At 35.7% G+C, this 17,970-nt stretch overlaps 2 protein-coding genes across 6 annotated transcripts in view; one reads left to right on the forward strand and one right to left on the reverse strand.

Moving 5' to 3' along the window:
* Window positions 1-7,275, forward strand: part of LOC136030081 (actin-related protein 8-like) — a 43,566-nt gene extending 36,291 nt beyond the window's left edge. For all 4 annotated transcript variants that reach the window (XM_065708732.1, XM_065708734.1, XM_065708735.1 and 1 more), the window contains 2 exons: window positions 3,450-3,575; window positions 7,054-7,275. In XM_065708732.1, the coding sequence (XP_065564804.1) occupies window positions 3,450-3,575; window positions 7,054-7,226 (299 nt within the window). In that variant the 3' untranslated portion in view covers window positions 7,227-7,275. The remainder of the gene's footprint in view (window positions 1-3,449; window positions 3,576-7,053) is intronic.
* A 567-nt stretch (window positions 7,276-7,842) lies between these two features.
* The window catches only part of LOC136030083 (actin-related protein 2/3 complex subunit 1A-A-like), a 29,137-nt gene continuing 19,009 nt past the window's right edge, over window positions 7,843-17,970 (reverse strand). For both annotated transcript variants that reach the window (XM_065708737.1, XM_065708738.1), the window contains exons 7-10: window positions 16,791-16,969; window positions 12,562-12,662; window positions 10,293-10,473; window positions 7,843-8,031 (exon numbers count right to left, since the gene is read on the reverse strand). In XM_065708737.1, coding sequence (XP_065564809.1) covers window positions 7,996-8,031; window positions 10,293-10,473; window positions 12,562-12,662; window positions 16,791-16,969 — 497 coding nt within the window. In that variant the 3' untranslated portion in view covers window positions 7,843-7,995. The remainder of the gene's footprint in view (window positions 8,032-10,292; window positions 10,474-12,561; window positions 12,663-16,790; window positions 16,970-17,970) is intronic.

The raw sequence follows: 17,970 nt of genomic DNA on the forward strand, positions 1-17,970 counted from the left end.
AGAAAGAAACTCGTATGAAATCAGGAAAAAAAGGCTAAAAATAGATGGCACCAAACAGCTTAAGAAGGTGTCCCGTTTCTCAAAGGTTAGGTTGTCTAGGTAAGGTAAAGAATACGACATTAGACTTTACAGTCCCTACCGGCGGTGCTGATCTCCGTTTCCTGGCCCTTCAGCCAGGAAGTGCAATGGGGGGCTGGGGGCCAACCATCCTGTGCTTTCGCACACCCTTCCTGTTTACCTTCCCCAGATTTCGTCAATCTCAATTTCGTCAATTCGGTTTTAATAGTTGCCAAAGCAACTTTTCGTATTAAATTTTGTCTTATCTGTTTGCTGCGGTTTAGCTTGGAACTACTCTAATCTCCAGTCGCTTTTCTAAGCCTGGAACTATGCTAATATTTGTCTCCAATTGCTTTCCTTTAGCTGCTATTTGCTTAATGATCGTTAAAAATAACAGCTAAAAACGGTATTTTCTTTATGATAAGCAACCATATTTAACATCATTTTTTGTATTAAAAAATTGCTTATAGGGGCCCGTTTCTCGATGGAAGTTTTTGTTCTAAAGTTTACAGAAAATTCTTAAATTTTCGATTGACTCCTTTATTGAACAGTAAAGCTTAGTGAAAAATTATCGTCTTAGTTTGAATTTAATAAAAGTAAAATTGCCAAAGAGGTAGTTTCATATTACGCTCTTGTTACAACGTCGCAAATTCGCAACTAATCTCTTCCTATTTTCTTTGGAACCAGTTCCCCGCCAAAGCACATTAGATATAATTTGTTTTATACAATACCACCACTTAAAATACCAAGGACAGTGAAAATGAAATCTGATTGTTTGAACTAGCTAAGTGGGAATTTACACAACCATCTATAACTTAAAAATTAGAAAAATTGACAATCCAATTTTTAATTTAATACATTTAATTATACATTAAAATATATTAATACATTTTTGTATTAATGTAGTTTTTGGTAGTGCGAGGTGCCAAATAAAAAAGAAAGAAACTTGTATGAAATCAGGAAAAAAGGCTAAAAATAGATGGCACCAAACAGCTTAAGAAGGTGTCGCGTTTCTTGAAGGTTAAGTTGTCTAGATTGTTAACTAATTAAAATATTGTCAATTTTTGAACTTATACTGACAAGAAGTGTTGTCAATCTTACTTTTATTTAAAAAACGTGGGTAAAAACGTGGCAACACTGACAAAACGTGCCATCTAAACTGAAAAATTTCAGAAAAATCACTGTTTTCAGGTATGAACTGACACAAGAGTGGTCCATGGGGCAAAAAATGCTTTTATTTCAATGTTCTTGGTACTTTCAAGAGCCTTAATGTGATAATTGTCTCTCTTAAAGTCTTTTGGATTAAAAAGTGTGCAAGAGAAAGAGAACTTCTACTTAGATGAAGAGTATTAGGCCGGGGCTATATCATACAAGTACCAAAAGAAATAGATTAGGGGCCATTATTCATTCGTATTTAGTACAACGACAATAAAAATCACTTTTGTTATTCGACGATTGCTTCTGTTATTTAGCGATTGCATAGTTGATAAAAAAAAAACATTTAAAACCAAAGTGAAGATAAGACAAGGTACATCTTCCATCTGATGATAAAATTTGTTAAATTAAGTTTAATTAACCTCTCCTTAGAGGTTATTTAACAAGTGATGACGTTAAAACTTGTTCTTTTCCTTTTTGTCTTGGTTTGCACATGTTAGCTATCCATGTGCTTATGGTATACTGTTTCTGTTTTTGCCGTATTTTAAACGAAACACGACAAAACATATCTTTAATTGGAAACAAATTTAGGTAGGGTGTTGGCACAAATACCCAACATTCCTATATCTATTCTTATATATAATGTATTTTAAGGTGAATGTAACTAAGACATCAAACGGAATCAGTAAAGTAAATGTTTTGGGCAGAATTTTTTCCTATTATGTCTTATCTTTTCGTTCAAACTGTTTGGTTTCTAGTTTAACAGGGTATATACCATTCCAAAATTATGTGAATTTTACTATATTCAATATGCCAGTTTAATATCCCACCTGAAATTTGACGTTGAACTTACGAGCGAAAAGAAGAGGTATTATCTCTAAGGGACTTGTACGAACCGGCAGCGAATGATTCATTATTCTGTAATCGGTAAAATGTCAGAATTAGATGTAAAAATTTAACATCTGCTCTTAGGTATATTTTCTGAAGCCAATTTGGCTATTATACGTCCAAAATCTAAATATAATTTCGTAATATCTTTGCTGAGTTGCGCTTTACTCGTTCTTTTTTAAAATTTATAATGATCCTTGAATTTAATAGTCTGTTACATTCTATACATTTGGCATTATAGTCTATACAATAGCATTTGGATATTCAAGCAATTAGGCATGCGCATAATTATTAGATGTGAGTAAAAAAAAAAAATCAACTAAGTAAACGGAAATCACACATCTTATTAGTTTTATTCATCTTCAACATCTTACTCTTAAGCACTGACTACCTACTTACATGCACTAACAGCACCGAAATGAACTTTTCTTGGGGGGATGGAGCAGGTACTACAAGGAGTTTTGTTTCACCCAGGATTTTAATGGAAATATTTCTCATTTTTCTATTTGATACATTTGTTAAATATTTTGTTCCTCAGGGATGGCAAAATTCTTCTTGCCATCTCATGGTGGCACCCATGATATGCATGACTTTTATTGATTATTGTTAAAGGAGGAGCTTCGCATCACTTTTGCGAGAAACTTTATCCATTATTACCTTCATTCTAAAATGACTCATAACTAAAGATGTTCATGATTGCCTAAATGTGTTAATATTTTACTTTTTTCTGTACTTGTAGTAATATCAAGAATTGATCAAATCTTTTTATTATCTGAGTTATAGGACGCAAACGATAACAAGTAATTAATTATTATTAATGTTAGTGCCTTTGAAACAAAAATCTATTAAAAAAGGATAAAATCTTTTAAGATAGTGATTAACTAAAAACACCTCTCTGATACAAAATTGATAGCAAGAAGCAGAATATTTCAGCTCCACTTCTGGGAAGCTTTATCAACGGGAAGAAATGTATATAAATAAATAGCTTATCAAAACATGAAAAAACAAAGATATATTTTTTGTTTATAATTTTCGCCCGTTAATAACGGCTTCCAGATTTGAATCCTAAATATTCGCACTCTATTATTAATTTTGTATTAAAAAGGTTTTTTTTTTAGTGTCTTAAAAATTTTCGCCATTATTTTTAGACTTTCGTTTCGATCATACCGGAAAGGCAGAGCCATGTACGAAATTATTCATGATAATAGCCTTTTGGAACGCACTCTTTGTCAATAATCCTAGATATCCTAAGTATTTTGAGAACAGTTTTTATGATCCTTTCCTCGCTCTTCTATTAGCAGTATTATTTCAAGCATTAATCTTAGACAATTTTATAAATCTGTTTTCAGCGGAAGAAGTGGTACGCAAGCTTTATACGAATATTTTAGTTGTTGGTGGATCAGCTAAAATCGAAGGTTTTTCAACATGGTTGCAAAATCGAATTGCTCTGAAAATCCCAATAGAACATAGAGGAGGTAAATCTCTTTTTCGATATGTGTCTTTGCTGTCTGGAATTTATTATTCTTGCTATCTTTATGGTCCCTGAATTTTTGTCACTCAAATAACAGACTGAAAATTTCTAGTTCTTCAATCCATAATTCCTTAATCTTTTTACTTTTGATTTCGTGTTTTGTAAAATTTTATTTCCAAATTCTAAATTGAGCAGGATTGTGGTAATCTCTACCAGCTTTCACTTTCCGGAGCTCATAAGGCAATATATCATCTAGAAAATGTTGTCCAGTGTTGTCAAGTATTGTCTGAAATGGAGAAAGTCTTTCAGAAACTGAAAAGGGTGACCCTTCGGTTGTGGCAAGACGCTTTGGAGAGCAAATAATTTTAACCGTCAAACGCCACACTTGGCGTCGAAATACTCGTGAATAGTTTTTCCGAAAACAAATTAGGAATATTCTCTTTTTTATACTAAATTTATTTTTAAACATTTCAAGTAAGTTATGGGTATTTTAATCGGAAAATCCAATTTCAACCGTCAAAGGCTACTCACCTGGGGTCAATATGTTTGTGAATAGTATTTCCCAAAATTTTACGAAGGTATTGTGATACTTAAAGTACAAAGTACTGTGGCACCCACTAAGAATTTGATCTATGTTGGACTTTTTTTTTATAGTTAACAAAGTTAATCAATAGTAGAAGAGAACTTAATTTTTAAATGACCAGAATGCAACACTTTGAACATAAATAATTGGCTTTTTGTCAAGACTAAGTCACCTGAATATATACCATCATCTGAAGGAGAATACAGTTTTTTTTCTAAGTTATTGGATTGACTTTTTTTCTTATGACCCATTGGAAACACAATAACAAAAGGAGTCTAAAAAAAGAAAGGGGAAAGACGGAAAATGACAAATGGAACAAAATTAAAATTCGTAAAGTATGCACACAAGCCCAATAATTAACCAAATAATTACACAAAACACATAACAATCTTAATAATTACAAAGAAACAATACATTTGTTGTTTTAACATGGACCACCATGGGTGTCCATCTATTCCATTATTGTAAGCTTCAATATATATTCCGTTGGCAGCATTATGGTCTATAATACCGTATCTTCTATTAGCCGAAGAATTACTTGCCCAAAGGGAGAGGCCGAGGAGGTATTAGGCATACCGGTAAAAAATCCTGGAGTTATTCTAGTTCCGTTGCCGAAAGGGTACGCTAAAAAGGTGCAAGGTACAAAATTTGGAAGCGCGTATGAGTTATACAATTTAGCCAGTAGCTGGCGATTAGAACAAAGTTTATTAGATACTATGCTACCGTAGGCACTGGACGTTCGGCGCTGGGAATGAAGAATGAAGAGCTCTCTACTTGCTTTAAGAGAATCACCGATTGGGAGACCAAGATATTTAATTTCCAGTTTAGGAGCAACCGATACTCCATCAAGATCAACTTTATATTCATTGAGAAACTGGGCCCCTGTTGACTAGTACCCCTTCTGACTTTTCACTGTTAAACTTAAGATTTACCTTTAATATTCTCGACTTGGAATGAAGAAATTTTTCTCAAACGCCAGTAACGTACGGCTGGGGTTGAAAACATAGTCCACATAAGGAATGAGGTACATCTATCTCTTCTAAAATACAAGAGGGAACCGCTTGGGACTCTGGGTCCAGAATACAGTATTAAACGCGATTGGGGATGCAAGGACACCTTGCCTTTTTCCACGACGAACAGGGATGACTATCTCTTTAGTCATTCCGTCAAGCAGATTAACTATGACAATTCAATGAGCATGCATATTATACAAAATACGAATGATACAGCTAATGACCCTGCGCTTAGACAATTCAATGATAATATGCGCGTGAATTACCGAACCAAAAGCACGACTTACACCATGGCTCCTTAGAACAAGTGGCTCTACCGATTTATCAGCATCAATCAAAACTGGCGACAGTGCTGCCAGTGCAGGAGCGTACCCTATTCCTTTCTGGATTATGAAGAAGTAATCACATGTTTTTTTTCTACTGGAAATTTATGTGAAACTTTTAAGCCAAGATTCGCGCCTCAACAATCCTAACGTTTGTCCGAAAAATTGAAGAGACAATGAGAGAATACTGTCCTGCCCTTCTGTAACAAAATGTAGCTTTGGTTTTGTGACATAAATCGTCACATTTTGAGCCAATCACGTTATTCTTTAAGCGTGTCAGAAACGGAAGTTCAATAACCCCGCCCTTTTATCAGTTGTTTTTATGTCAAATTGTGAGCCATGTAAGAAACTAAAGCCAGTGTTGATTTTGTAACTTATATGAGATTTGAAGCAAGTAAAAGAAATTAAAAGTATTTGAGACACAATATTTTTTACAGCTAAATTGACAGTTTTTGTGTGGATACATTTTATTAAAACTGTGTGAAATAACTGTTAAAACAAAAATATTTTATTCAGCAGAATGAACGCATATCAAGGAACAACAAAAAACGAGTTTGGAACAATTGCAATTTGAAATTGCAAGTGATTGTGACAACAAACAGCGCGCTTTCAAGAAGAATAATTCAGAAGGAAGATAATCAGTGTTTTTGCCGACAACCATCGATTGATATAGTATTGAAAATTGCCATATAGAGTATATCTGACTGAAAACCTGTCAATTACAGGGAATGGGGTCTTGTTTTTTAACAACCAGTATTACTCCACTTCCAAATTTTTTAGAAAAGCATTGCAAAGCTTTCCTGTTACGGTCTTTTATTTATAAATGATATCGCTGCAAAAAAAAGAATCAAGAAGAGACCATTGAAACACAGTAGAAAAAAATACTTGTTCAAATATACTTACGCCTTAGAACAGGTATATTTGCCAAAAAAAAAAAATGAATATGGTTCTCTTTCAGGCATAACACGAGTTCACAAAAATGAATTATTTATCTTTTTTATAGAAATTGTAAAAGGATAATTTCATGCATAAATTTTGGCATTGTAATGAAAAACTCTACTATTTGTGAACGAATTGGTTTGATTCTACCTCACACGTGGATCAGGAAAGAATAACTTAAGCTGCCTTAAGACAAATAACGGAAATTGTTTTAAAAAATTGCTCTCTTTACGAGATTGAAGAATACGGCCCCCTTGAGATCAGACAGGTAGTTTTTGTCGCTAAAAATGTCTTTGCATGATATGTTTCTTAGATTTATTCTGTCCTTCAGCATGGGCAAATACCGGGTTCCTAGATTAGTCTCACTGAAAAATTCCACCGAGGATAACAGAAAGGCTGTGTACCCCGGATTAAACTAGAATTCAAGAAAAGGATAGCATTTTTAGAATTTTCTTAGGAGGTGGCCAGGGAAGAGGCTTCTGACAGAGTGACATGAAGAAATATGCTCCAGTGTATTAGCCACAGACGATTTTATCTGGTAGCGAGTTTTCAGAATTTGTAGCTTCCATAGGTTAAAGTGGACGATATTGAGCTTTAAAAAGATATGAAATTTTATTATTTCAGAGCCAATTGAAGTAATGACGCGAGTCAAAGATCAAGACTCGGAGAATACTGTTTGGAAAGGTGCTGCTTTATTTGCTTGTATGGATGCTGCCAATGAGCTATGGATCAAACCTAAAGAATGGAAGAGATATAGTGTCAAAATTCTTAGAGAAAGAGCGCCCTTTGTTTGGTGAATCCTTTTTTGTAAATTTTTAAATTACTGTTTCTTAATGTTTTTTTTTTATATTTATACTTTTTAATTTTATATTTAGACTGAAAATAGAGAAAGAAACATGATAAATACGGGTAAAAAAAAAGTGGAAAAAATTGGGATACAGTTCGCAAATCTTGAAGGAAAAATGGACGGAGGGGGAAGAAATACATGAAAATTTATATTTTCTGTTTTTAAAAAAGAACATTTAAAAGCATTTATATTCAGCTGAAGAAGCTGGTGTAAAACACTTGGAATCTACTGTTTTTATATTACATTGCAGTTCAAGACAGTTTGAGATGTGTCCTTTGATTATTGGAATGATGATAAGCAGATTTGTTGTGATATGCAGTTTTTTTTTATTAATCTTTATTTTTGGGGATTTTCCATATACAAAAGTGAGTGTCAACCTATGTAATGCTTTGCCGATAAAATCACAAAATTATTCTCATAATTCACCTAAGCACATTACATATTCTCAAGGTATATAGAAGAACTAGATCAGCACCTGGAGCAAAATTTTACCTTAAGCTTCCATTAATTTGCCTCTGGTTTTAGGCTATGGGTACCTGTCTATAATTTAAAAATTTTCTATTCGGTTTTCATAATAAAATATTGAAATTTATTTTAAAAGGACAAGGAAAACATACACAAGGCAAAGACAGTGCAAAAGAACTTCATACAATTTAGCTTATTAAAGAAAATTAAAAACAAATACAAATGGAATACCAGACAATTGATTGTATTCAATTCTATATCTTCAAATTCTTCATGCTTCCGTCGAGACTCTAGAAAAAAGACATAAATATTAACATTAAAAGATATCTTTAAATGGGCTGATAAGCAAAAAGTAACCAAACAGTTCATAGTACGAACTGTAAGTAAGGAGTGACTCGTGCCAATAGTGACCGAAACTCTACAAAATAGAATTTTGGTATCCAACTGTTACATCAAACGAATTAAATTGTCATGCCGATTCCAAATATACATGATTTGGTAAGTTTAATATTACCAATTAAAAGCTTCGAGCCTGAGAAAATTTGCCTGATTTTCGAAAAAGGAGGAAGTTCCCCAAAAAGAAAGGTGATCTTAATGAAAGTCACATCATTAGATTCAACATATCAGAGAATCCTACTGTAGACGTTTCAAACTCCTATCTAAAAAAAAAACTGTGGAGTCGCATTTTTTTTTCCAGAAGAAAGTGGATGCGTGTTTATTCTTTTCTCCAGAGGTGATCGTATCGAACTAAGAGTCACAAAAAATCAGGAGAGGGTTCATTCAACCGAAAATCAAAATTTTTAGTGCCCTATTTCAATGATCAAACTGAGTGTACCATGGGAAAGTGACTTTGTTTGCCCTTTTTTGGCAGTAAACTATGGTTACACCCCAAAGAGGAACAAGTTGCCATCGACTGACAATCCTGAGATAGCCAATCCATTTATGAGTATCTAAAAACTATATGTTGAGCTTTCCAGCAGCAGAGGAGGTAATACCGTGAGGTGGCGTATTCGTTTCTGGAAAATCACAGAGTCCATATAAGATAAGTGGTAAATATAGACGTTTATCTTAAGATTGATTCAGTTGATTTTTCATGAAATTATGTTCAGAAAGAGCGCGTTTCAATGCCCATATTGTCTAACTCTCTGTGAGCCTTCATATAAGTATAGAAAAGGGTGCGTGGGTGGGTGGAGTGAGTCTAGGATTTAATCGCTCATCTTCATTCATTTGGATTAATATTGAATAAGGGTGCTGCGGGATAAAACCTCCTCTTCTTATTACAGAAAAATGTTTTTGACATTCATTTTAAAGCTTTATTTGACTTAACTGACTTGATTCATATGTTTTAAAATTATAATGATGTATAGGTGCATATCGCCTATTATAAAGGACGGGCGGTTTGTCATTTTATAGGTGGGGGGTGGGTAAGCTTTGGGGCCTTGTACTCTTTACGCATCAAAGAATACATGTTAAGGGCCAAATTTCCTAATTCTCATTGAGCCTTCAGATAAATATAGAATGAGATTGAAGGAGGGGTGAACGTTGTTGTCTAATCCCTCTTGATGAATGTAGATATTTTAGGTCCACGTCTTTATTATTGGTGCTGAGAGGGGGGGGGGTAATTCCCCCTCACCCAATGAGGGGAGTGTCCCTCCTTTTGCGAGTCTTTTTCTATGTAGATTAAAGTATTGCATTCACATGCATACCGGCACAGAGGAGAAATGGGCGAGATTGGGTACCATGAGCCTTGGTGCGTTTTTTTGGTGAGGGGAAGGGGAAGAAATTGCTGCCATGAGCTTTTTTCCGCGAGCTTTTTTTTCCACGGGGGGAATTTTCGGAATTCTTTTCTGGAATTCATATGCAGAATTATTTTTATTCGTCTTACTGTCTCTTTGATTGCTCAATTTTACTTGTAGGGATAATTTTCCAGGGGGGGGGGGAGACTGTCAGGGGAAATTTCCCGGAATTCATTTTGTATGAATTGCTTTCTCTTCGGCTGCTCAGTTTTACATGTGGGGAGAACTGCCCGGGGGATTTTCCGGCATGTTTTGAAAAACGACAAAAAATAAATTAAAGAAACGAGTTATAAAAAAACTTTAGCTTAACGAGTAAGGGATTGATGGGGGAAGGACACCCTCCTTTGAAACCACCGATCGTATCGAGTGAATGTCTATTTTGTTAATAATTTTAAATCATTTCTTACTAAAATACGACTTCCCCATTAAGGAACTACCGCTGCCAGTTAACACGAGTTTTATTTGATCCTTGTTTTGATTTTGTCGACATTTAATCCTTTAGGTCTTTGGTTTCGATTATTTTTATCTTCTACGTGATATATGGCTGTTTGTTCATGAACAAGGCCAATTGACTACTTGACATAAAGCGAAAAGAATAAAATTAACTTTTTAAAGTTGCCATGAGTGACTGGATATGTGACCTAATTTTAATGTCTGAGGATGGAAGATGATAAAACTCCGCACGAACATAACCACTCTAACTTTGATAGTAATTTTGATAGTTTTTAATTTTAGTTGTTAGGCTTATTATTTACCTTAAGACTCCAGATGACGATTTGACCATCAACACCAGCAGTTGAAAATTGGTTTGCATTGGTTTTGGAGCCCTTGTACAAGCGCATACTCGTGATGGCATTTTGGTGAATAGTATCGAGACTTGTGTCTTCAATTTCACTGCGATTCTGCTTGTCCATTGTTTGAAATCTCTTAAATGCGCTAAAAATAGAATAATACTCATATCCGAACCTTTCTGAGACTAATTCTCACACAAAGTCCATAAAACTAAAAGAAATCAATTCAGTTGCCACAATATAGCAGTGGCGATACCTCACCCTCCCCTCTTAACCCTCTAAAGGCCAAACTGTCATAAGGACTATACTGAAAAAGATTTGTGTTTTGAAGAGTATGTTTTTTATTGAAGATATGAACAATGAAAAAAGAAGAAAATCATGATATTTGTTAAAATTCACAGGAAAACATATTCTTACCATAAACTTCAGATTTAATTGTACTATTTTAAAGTACCAAGGACATTAAAATGAAAACATTTTTGCCCTCTGGCTCTATCTTTGATCTATTCGTACTTGCAGAACGGATCTTTCTCATGGATTTTTCGGATCTTCCGATTTTTCTCATGGTTGTTATGTACTATTTAAGATTTTTCCGTTGTGCTAATTCTCTCCTTTGCTGCAACACTTGAATTATGAAAAGAACAAAGCAAATTTTTTTTTTATTTACAAACAAGTCAAACCAAACAACTGTAACACCCCGTTCATCTGCAGCTTATCCTCGGGCAAAACAACAATCAAAAGGGTGGTACAATGGTTATGTTCAGTCAGGTTATTGAATAAACATAGGCTAGAGGGAATATGTAAAAATTAAGTAATAAAAGTGATAATTTTAAATCAGAAGAAAATAAGGGGTCTATTGATATAATAGTAAAATAAGGAGATAAATATAACAGAAAATGAGCCTAAATATAAAAGTCTAATTGGTATTTCAAAAAAAAAGTTTTTTTAGGAAACTCAATTAACTAATAATTTGAAGTTTTCATCTTTAGTAATATTTTTACTAATAATACATGGCTTAGATTTATGTCATTTTTCATGTTTTGCTACAACAATAAGGAAAATCACAATTTCTAGAGCTCCATGATGATAAATTTTATCGCTCATTTTCTGCTGATTTTTCACCCTTGGTGCCCTCTAAGCGTAAAACTACATAAGGCAAGTTCTTTCACCTCTTATTTGATCTGGCTACACTAGGCTACTGGGTGTTGATTCTGAGTTAATACATTAGGCAACTCAGAACTAAAATGTTTCACTGTAATCTAAACTTAAGGCAAAATTTGAAGGTGCAATTATAAAAGTCGGAAACGGTAAGGGGAGGGGATTTCGAAACATATGGATTGAAAATCTGCATATTTCTTGTACAGAAGCAATCGTGACCCTATCCTGTAGACATGCTTTGATATACACTTATTTATTCCACCATTAAAAAGATCTTTTAATGTTCATTTTAAAAAAAATGTATGTTTTGTTCTCGTAAAAAAACACAATCGGACCCCTAGAATCAATACGACGAGATTTGTTTCCGAAACGACTGGCTTTTATTGGGGTCTTCTAGATCCTGTGATTTCCAAGTCGATCACCGAAAAAATTATCTTTTTTTGCACTATGAATCGAGCACTATGAAATCTTCCAAATCTACATGCCCAGTAAGTTTCAAGCCAACCGAAGAAATTTTTTCGGACGTTCTTGTGTCAAGAATTGATGCAACCTCTTTTTCTGTCTTCATTATCTACACCAAGGGATATTTTTCTTTGTCAGGTATATATAATTGACCCTTTTTCAGGTGAACAAATATTTCCAAGACAAAAATGGCAAACGTAAAATTTCAAGTCCCCTCTTAATACTCTCAAAAGTTTCAACTCGATTTCTCAAGTCGTTCCAGAGATATTGCTGATGTGCTATTTTGATTACCCTGATTTACAATATTTTTTATTCACCTCCACCCCTCATCAAGTCAAAATTTGAGGGTCCAGTTACCCCACCCCCCCAGGGGTTGCATCTGAAATGCACTCTGAAGACGATGAAAGCGCGTGATCCCCTGAGCTGCTTTTGGTTTTTCTGAATTCCAATGCCCTCTGCAATCAAAGGATTAAAAAAAAAAAAAAAAAAAAAACACGAAAGAAACGCGTTTATCTGATAAGCACCCTAACCTAAGTTGGACCCGGAGACCAGCATTCCCTTGTCTCCCCTCTCTCTAGCTAAGTCACTGTTCAAGGGTGTTGAATTCACTTACCTCAGGCCTGCTGATTCCTTTTTTTGCTTATGATCAAGTTTCCCGACGAATGATAATTGTCCACTACTCATTGAATACAACATTGGACAACATCCATGACCCTGAAAACGAACGAATTTGATATAGAAACAATTTATAAGAAAATTAATTCGCATGTGTAAGTGAGAAAAAGCATAAAAACCAACAATAAATAAATATGACAGTGAAATCTGGAAACATCATGGTATTCACATCCCCCTCCCCAATGATTCCAAACATACATGGGCGCCAGCTTTTGCAACACTGAACTTTGAAATTGGCACATAAACAAAATAAGGGCCGAATGAACATAAACAAACATTTTATAAACAAAATATTCTTGCCTCTTGAAAAAAATACTTTGCTACAGCTTTTTTTTGGCTGATTTCACTCACATGATTATAATATAATTGTTGGGTTATTTTTATAAGTATTATTCTTATAACGAATACAACAGCAAAATTGATTTTGTTACTGATTAGGATTTTTGGCCTGAGCTCAAATACTGAAACGTGTCGGGCCCCAGACCCTAGTTATCAAACAAGTGTCCTTTTCGTAACTGATTATTTCCTTTTAAAGTGATTCCTCCCCTTTTCTGCGTCAATCTTTTTACTTCTTGTATGAATAAGTTATATAATTAAGATAGACAGAAAATACAGCTAGACAAAGAGTCACCAGTCAGCCAGACAATCTTTTTGGACGAATTTTGTAAGTACAATTTATTGAGAATATTCGCGGGGCTATTACATGCCGTGATGATCCCTGGATTGGTCAGAAAGTCCAAGAGACACATCCCTCCCAGAAGCTAAAGTGTTTTTCTTGTGTTCTATTTTTCAGTCAGTCAATTTTTGTTCTTGCAACATAATGAGTTTTTTTTCGAATTTACTGCGTCTCTATATATTTTTCCTAGTCTAGGTTCTAAAAGATTTGTAATTTTGATAAGAATATCATATGAGATTAGATATCCCGTCGTTTTTGGAGTACAGATAAGAGATAACCGGTCGGTCGTACTGTGGGATACTCCTTGCACGGTCTAGTACCGAGCGTTCTGGTCGCAGTTGGCGATTGAGTAATATCGTCTCAGGGAGATTCAAAGTATGTTTTTCCTGGGATGGTTTTCCGTAGGTTATATGGAGACAGCTTACAAGTCGCAATATGCATAGGTTGTTTTAAATTAGGAGCTGAGTGTAAGCCTCAGTATTACTGTAACCCCTCTTCCATCATTTGTAAAACACCACGCAATTTTTGATTCACGACTATTTCTGCGTAATAAGATATTTTGATTTTGGCTTCTGAAATAAAAATAATAACAAATCGAAAAATGTGAAAAAAAGTGAATTTACGTTACATGTTAGAAGATCCCATAAAGTTTCCCATTGATTGAATAGAAATGTCCAGCTAAATTTGTTTATAATCGGCCCACAACGTTGAGGATACTAAACCAAAACTGAACATTGCAATGTAAGTCAGTTGCGGGGGAGTGTCATTAACTAGTGAATATAAGCATTTTCCAAAGCGCAAATTTGATGCTCCATTTAAGGACACTATTTTGTCTCAGCAAACACCATCCTCCCACCCTTAGAAGTCTTTTCATATAAATCGAGAAAATTGAGAATAACAAGTAAAGTTCAAAAATATATCTGTTACAAAGCATTTAGTTGAATAAGAAATGAAGGAAATTCCCCATTCATCCCTACTAGTAAACACCTTACTTTGTAGATCCCTCTCTTCAGCAAAACCTAAGGTATTGAGTACTTTAACGACTAAGAATCCTCTTTCAAATATTAAGCTGGAAGTGTTTTAACCATAAGAATAGAGAAAAAAAATAGAGGCCAAATTCTGCAGTCTTGCGCTCAGATTTTGCCATTAACCGCGCTGTATATTTAGAATGGATGTTTTGTTACACAGGAATCGAATAAATGACACGAACTGCCGCGAATTTGGCCTCTACCCGCTTTCCTATATCTTTAGTTCTAACACACGCTTCACGTGTGATAAGACCTGGAGTCGCATGTTTTTTCCCATGAATCACTGAAATGTGGAACATTTTGGAAAATTTCTGCGACACTGGGACAGAAAACAAATTCAGGACTAAACCAGATTTTCCGGAAGCGCTCAAATTTTCAAAGACGCCAAGTCACCATATATACATAGCTCGCATGCTTAATGAAGCTCCTTCGCTTAAACATCAAAAGCAGGTTTGGTCGTGCAGATTTGTCGAGGAAAAATAACACTTTAAGCAGTATAATACAGCAGAACTAGGTATGATGCATGTGTGTGGATGGTTTTAAATCATGTCCGGCTCAACCATGGCCAGTGTTTACGTAGAAAGACAATCCTAGGATATTTTTGCTGGCGGAACAATAAGCACAAGGCGCTTGGCAAATCACACGTTGTCTGTAAGTAGTATAGGGTCAATCCGTGCAAGTGCAGCTCACCACCTTCGATCCCCGGTACCAGCACTTTTTAAAAGACCAAACAGAGTGGAAATTCCACGAATGCTGGCATCTACGTAATCAAAATCATAGATGGCGTTAATATTAAGTACGTTTATCGATGGTGACGTGTTTTCTTTTCCAACGACTCATTTTTTTTGGCTTGTAAGCAGTGTTCAATTGATTTTATGAAATTTATGTCTAGTTTATGAATCAAACGAGAGACCCATGATTTTATATGGTTAAAGAACAACAGAAAATACTCGACTGAGCCAACAAGTCATTGATGATATTATGTTCTTAAAAAATACATTTTAGGCAATCAATTTATTGTTTCTGGGCACTAGCCGACTGATGTTAAGTGCAACAATATTGCAACAAGTTAATTGCGCAATCGATTTCTCAGTTGGAGTTGTATATATGGTAAATGCTATCACTGATTTGTTTTCTGGGCACATTTTTTGGCATCACTACAGGAATTTGCATACCACAGTGATTAGAGATGCTTGTTGGACCGACATATGAATAACATATTAATGAAACTTCTTTCGAACTCCAAGATTGTGATGACTACAACCGGCCAGGTATCCTTTTTGTGAGCACATCGGTTTTCCATTACTGGGCTTGGGCATGAGTTTGGGTCCCAAACAGGACTCCAGGTCCCCCTTCCAGGATCCCCCCCCCCAAACTTTTTAAGGTAAGGTAAGATAGAGAGAGAGAGAGAGAGAGAGAGAGAGAGAGAGAGAGAGAGAGAAACACAAACAAACACACTGATTCAGACACCCAAACACACAAAAACAGATACAGAGACAGGCAAACACACAGGCAAGGAGAGAGAGGGAGACAAAAAACAACCCGAGTCAGACACACAAACACACTAAGACAGACAAACACACAGTCATGGGGAGAGAGAGAGCCAAAAGACACACAGAACCACACAGAGTCAAACATAAAAACTCACAAAGACAAACAGTAAGACAGACAAACACATAGAGTCAGACACACAGGCAAGGAGAGAGAGGGAGAAAAAAAACCAGAGTCAGACACACAAACACACTAAGACAGACACAGAGACAGGTAAACACACAGTCAGACACACAGGCAGGGGAAGAGAGAGAGACAAAAGACACACAAAACCAAACAGAGTCACAAATAAAAACTTACAAAGACAGACACATAGACAGGCAAGCACACAGTCAGACACACAAACACAAAAAGACAGACACAGAGACAGGCAAACACATTGTCAGACACACAGGCACGTGGCTCTGAAGCATGGACACTCCGAAAAGCGGAAGAAGATTTGCTAGATATTTTCCAGAGAAATTGCCAACGGATTGTTCTGGGTACCCGTTTGACTGACCGCATTTCAAACAGTAGGCTGTACGAAAGATGTGGTTCAATCCTACTTTCTAGGGCTGTAATGAAAGAAAGGTCGAAATGGCTAGGGCACGTTCTGCAGATGAAGGATGACAGATTGCCGAAGGTTGTCCTTTTCGGTGAACCGTCTAGAGCTAAACGGAAAGCAGGTCGTCCTCGTCTGGGGTGGGAGGATGTCATAAAGAAAAATTTAAAGGAAATGGGAACTTCCTGGGAGGGTGTAAAGAGGGAGGCTTTGAATAGATTGGGATGGAGAAGGAGCGTGTGTAGCTGTGTTGGCCTCAGGCGGCTTGGTTCTGCGGTGAGTTGTTAGTTGTAGTAGTGGTAGAATATTTCTGGTGTTGCTGACCTCTTCAAATCCTCCTTAAAGTAAACAAAAAAAAAAATATTACTCACCGCAGCCACAATCAATGAATCGGAGACCCAGAGACAGCTTAGGTAAGGCAAAGCATCTGTCTTTAGATTAAACATTACCATGTTGTTTGCTGAGTCAACAACGGAAATTGAAGAATCATGTCCAACCCAGCACAGTTTGGAGCCATCTTCCGAAAAGCTTACACAATGGATCCAGCCGCCTTGTTAAGAAAAAATTAAAGATATGAATCGAATTAAAAGCTAAATCAATACTAGATTGTCAATTTAAACATCTTAATTGGTTTTCGTTTAATTTCATCGCGTTTTCTTTAAAATACATTATGATACACACTTACGAAATTTTGGAAAATTCACTAATAAAATTTTTATATCCTACTTCAGGTGTTAAAATCGCCCCAGATTCGCTACCAAGTTCAAAACACATCATGTACTGAGCAACAAGCAAGCATTATAAGCTGCTACCAGTCATGTTGCATCGACTGATGGAGGCTAATAAACCCTTAGACGTTTCTTTTTCAAAATGTACTTCTTCAAAACCAAATATGCAACACCAACTTCATTGCGCGTGCAACCTATTAAATTATAACTACAATTACTCAGTACATATATTCCGCAGACGCGATTTGAAAGGGATTAGCTGGCAAACGCCTCAATATAGTCCTATACTCACGATCCGTTAGTCAGCTGTTCTGATAGTATTCCGATATACAAAAGTATTAACTATTTTTGCCATTTGAGAATGTAAGGTCGGCTTCCCCCTATATAGGCCCACAGTCGATAATATATTCGTCGTTCAATAAATCATGGAATAAAACATCGAAAACTATGAAAAAAATTGCCAGCTATTCGTCCATTTACTTCCATTTCGGGAAAGACTCCGGCATATCCTCCTTCACAATGGGATTTATGGTGAACTGACTGATAGTTACTGCCGGTGGGATCACCAGAAGAGTTCTCCAGAGTTGCATCTTCTCGTCAGATCCTCTTTTTAAATACCGTTCTATGAATAATGCAGTCAGGATATGGTACTAGGTGGGACAGAAATCAAGAGTGGAACAGGAATTTTTCTTTAATCTTTTTTCAATGAAAATACCAAAAAAGAGTATTTTCCAAAATCTAGGATGGGTGATAGCCCCCCCCCCCCCTGGCTATTGTCCCTGGCCCTAAAATAGGAGGCCTATTGAAAGAGAATCTCGCGATA

Source organism: Artemia franciscana, chromosome 8, assembly GCF_032884065.1.
Source record: "Artemia franciscana chromosome 8, ASM3288406v1, whole genome shotgun sequence".
NCBI classification, from domain to species: domain Eukaryota; kingdom Metazoa; phylum Arthropoda; class Branchiopoda; order Anostraca; family Artemiidae; genus Artemia; species Artemia franciscana.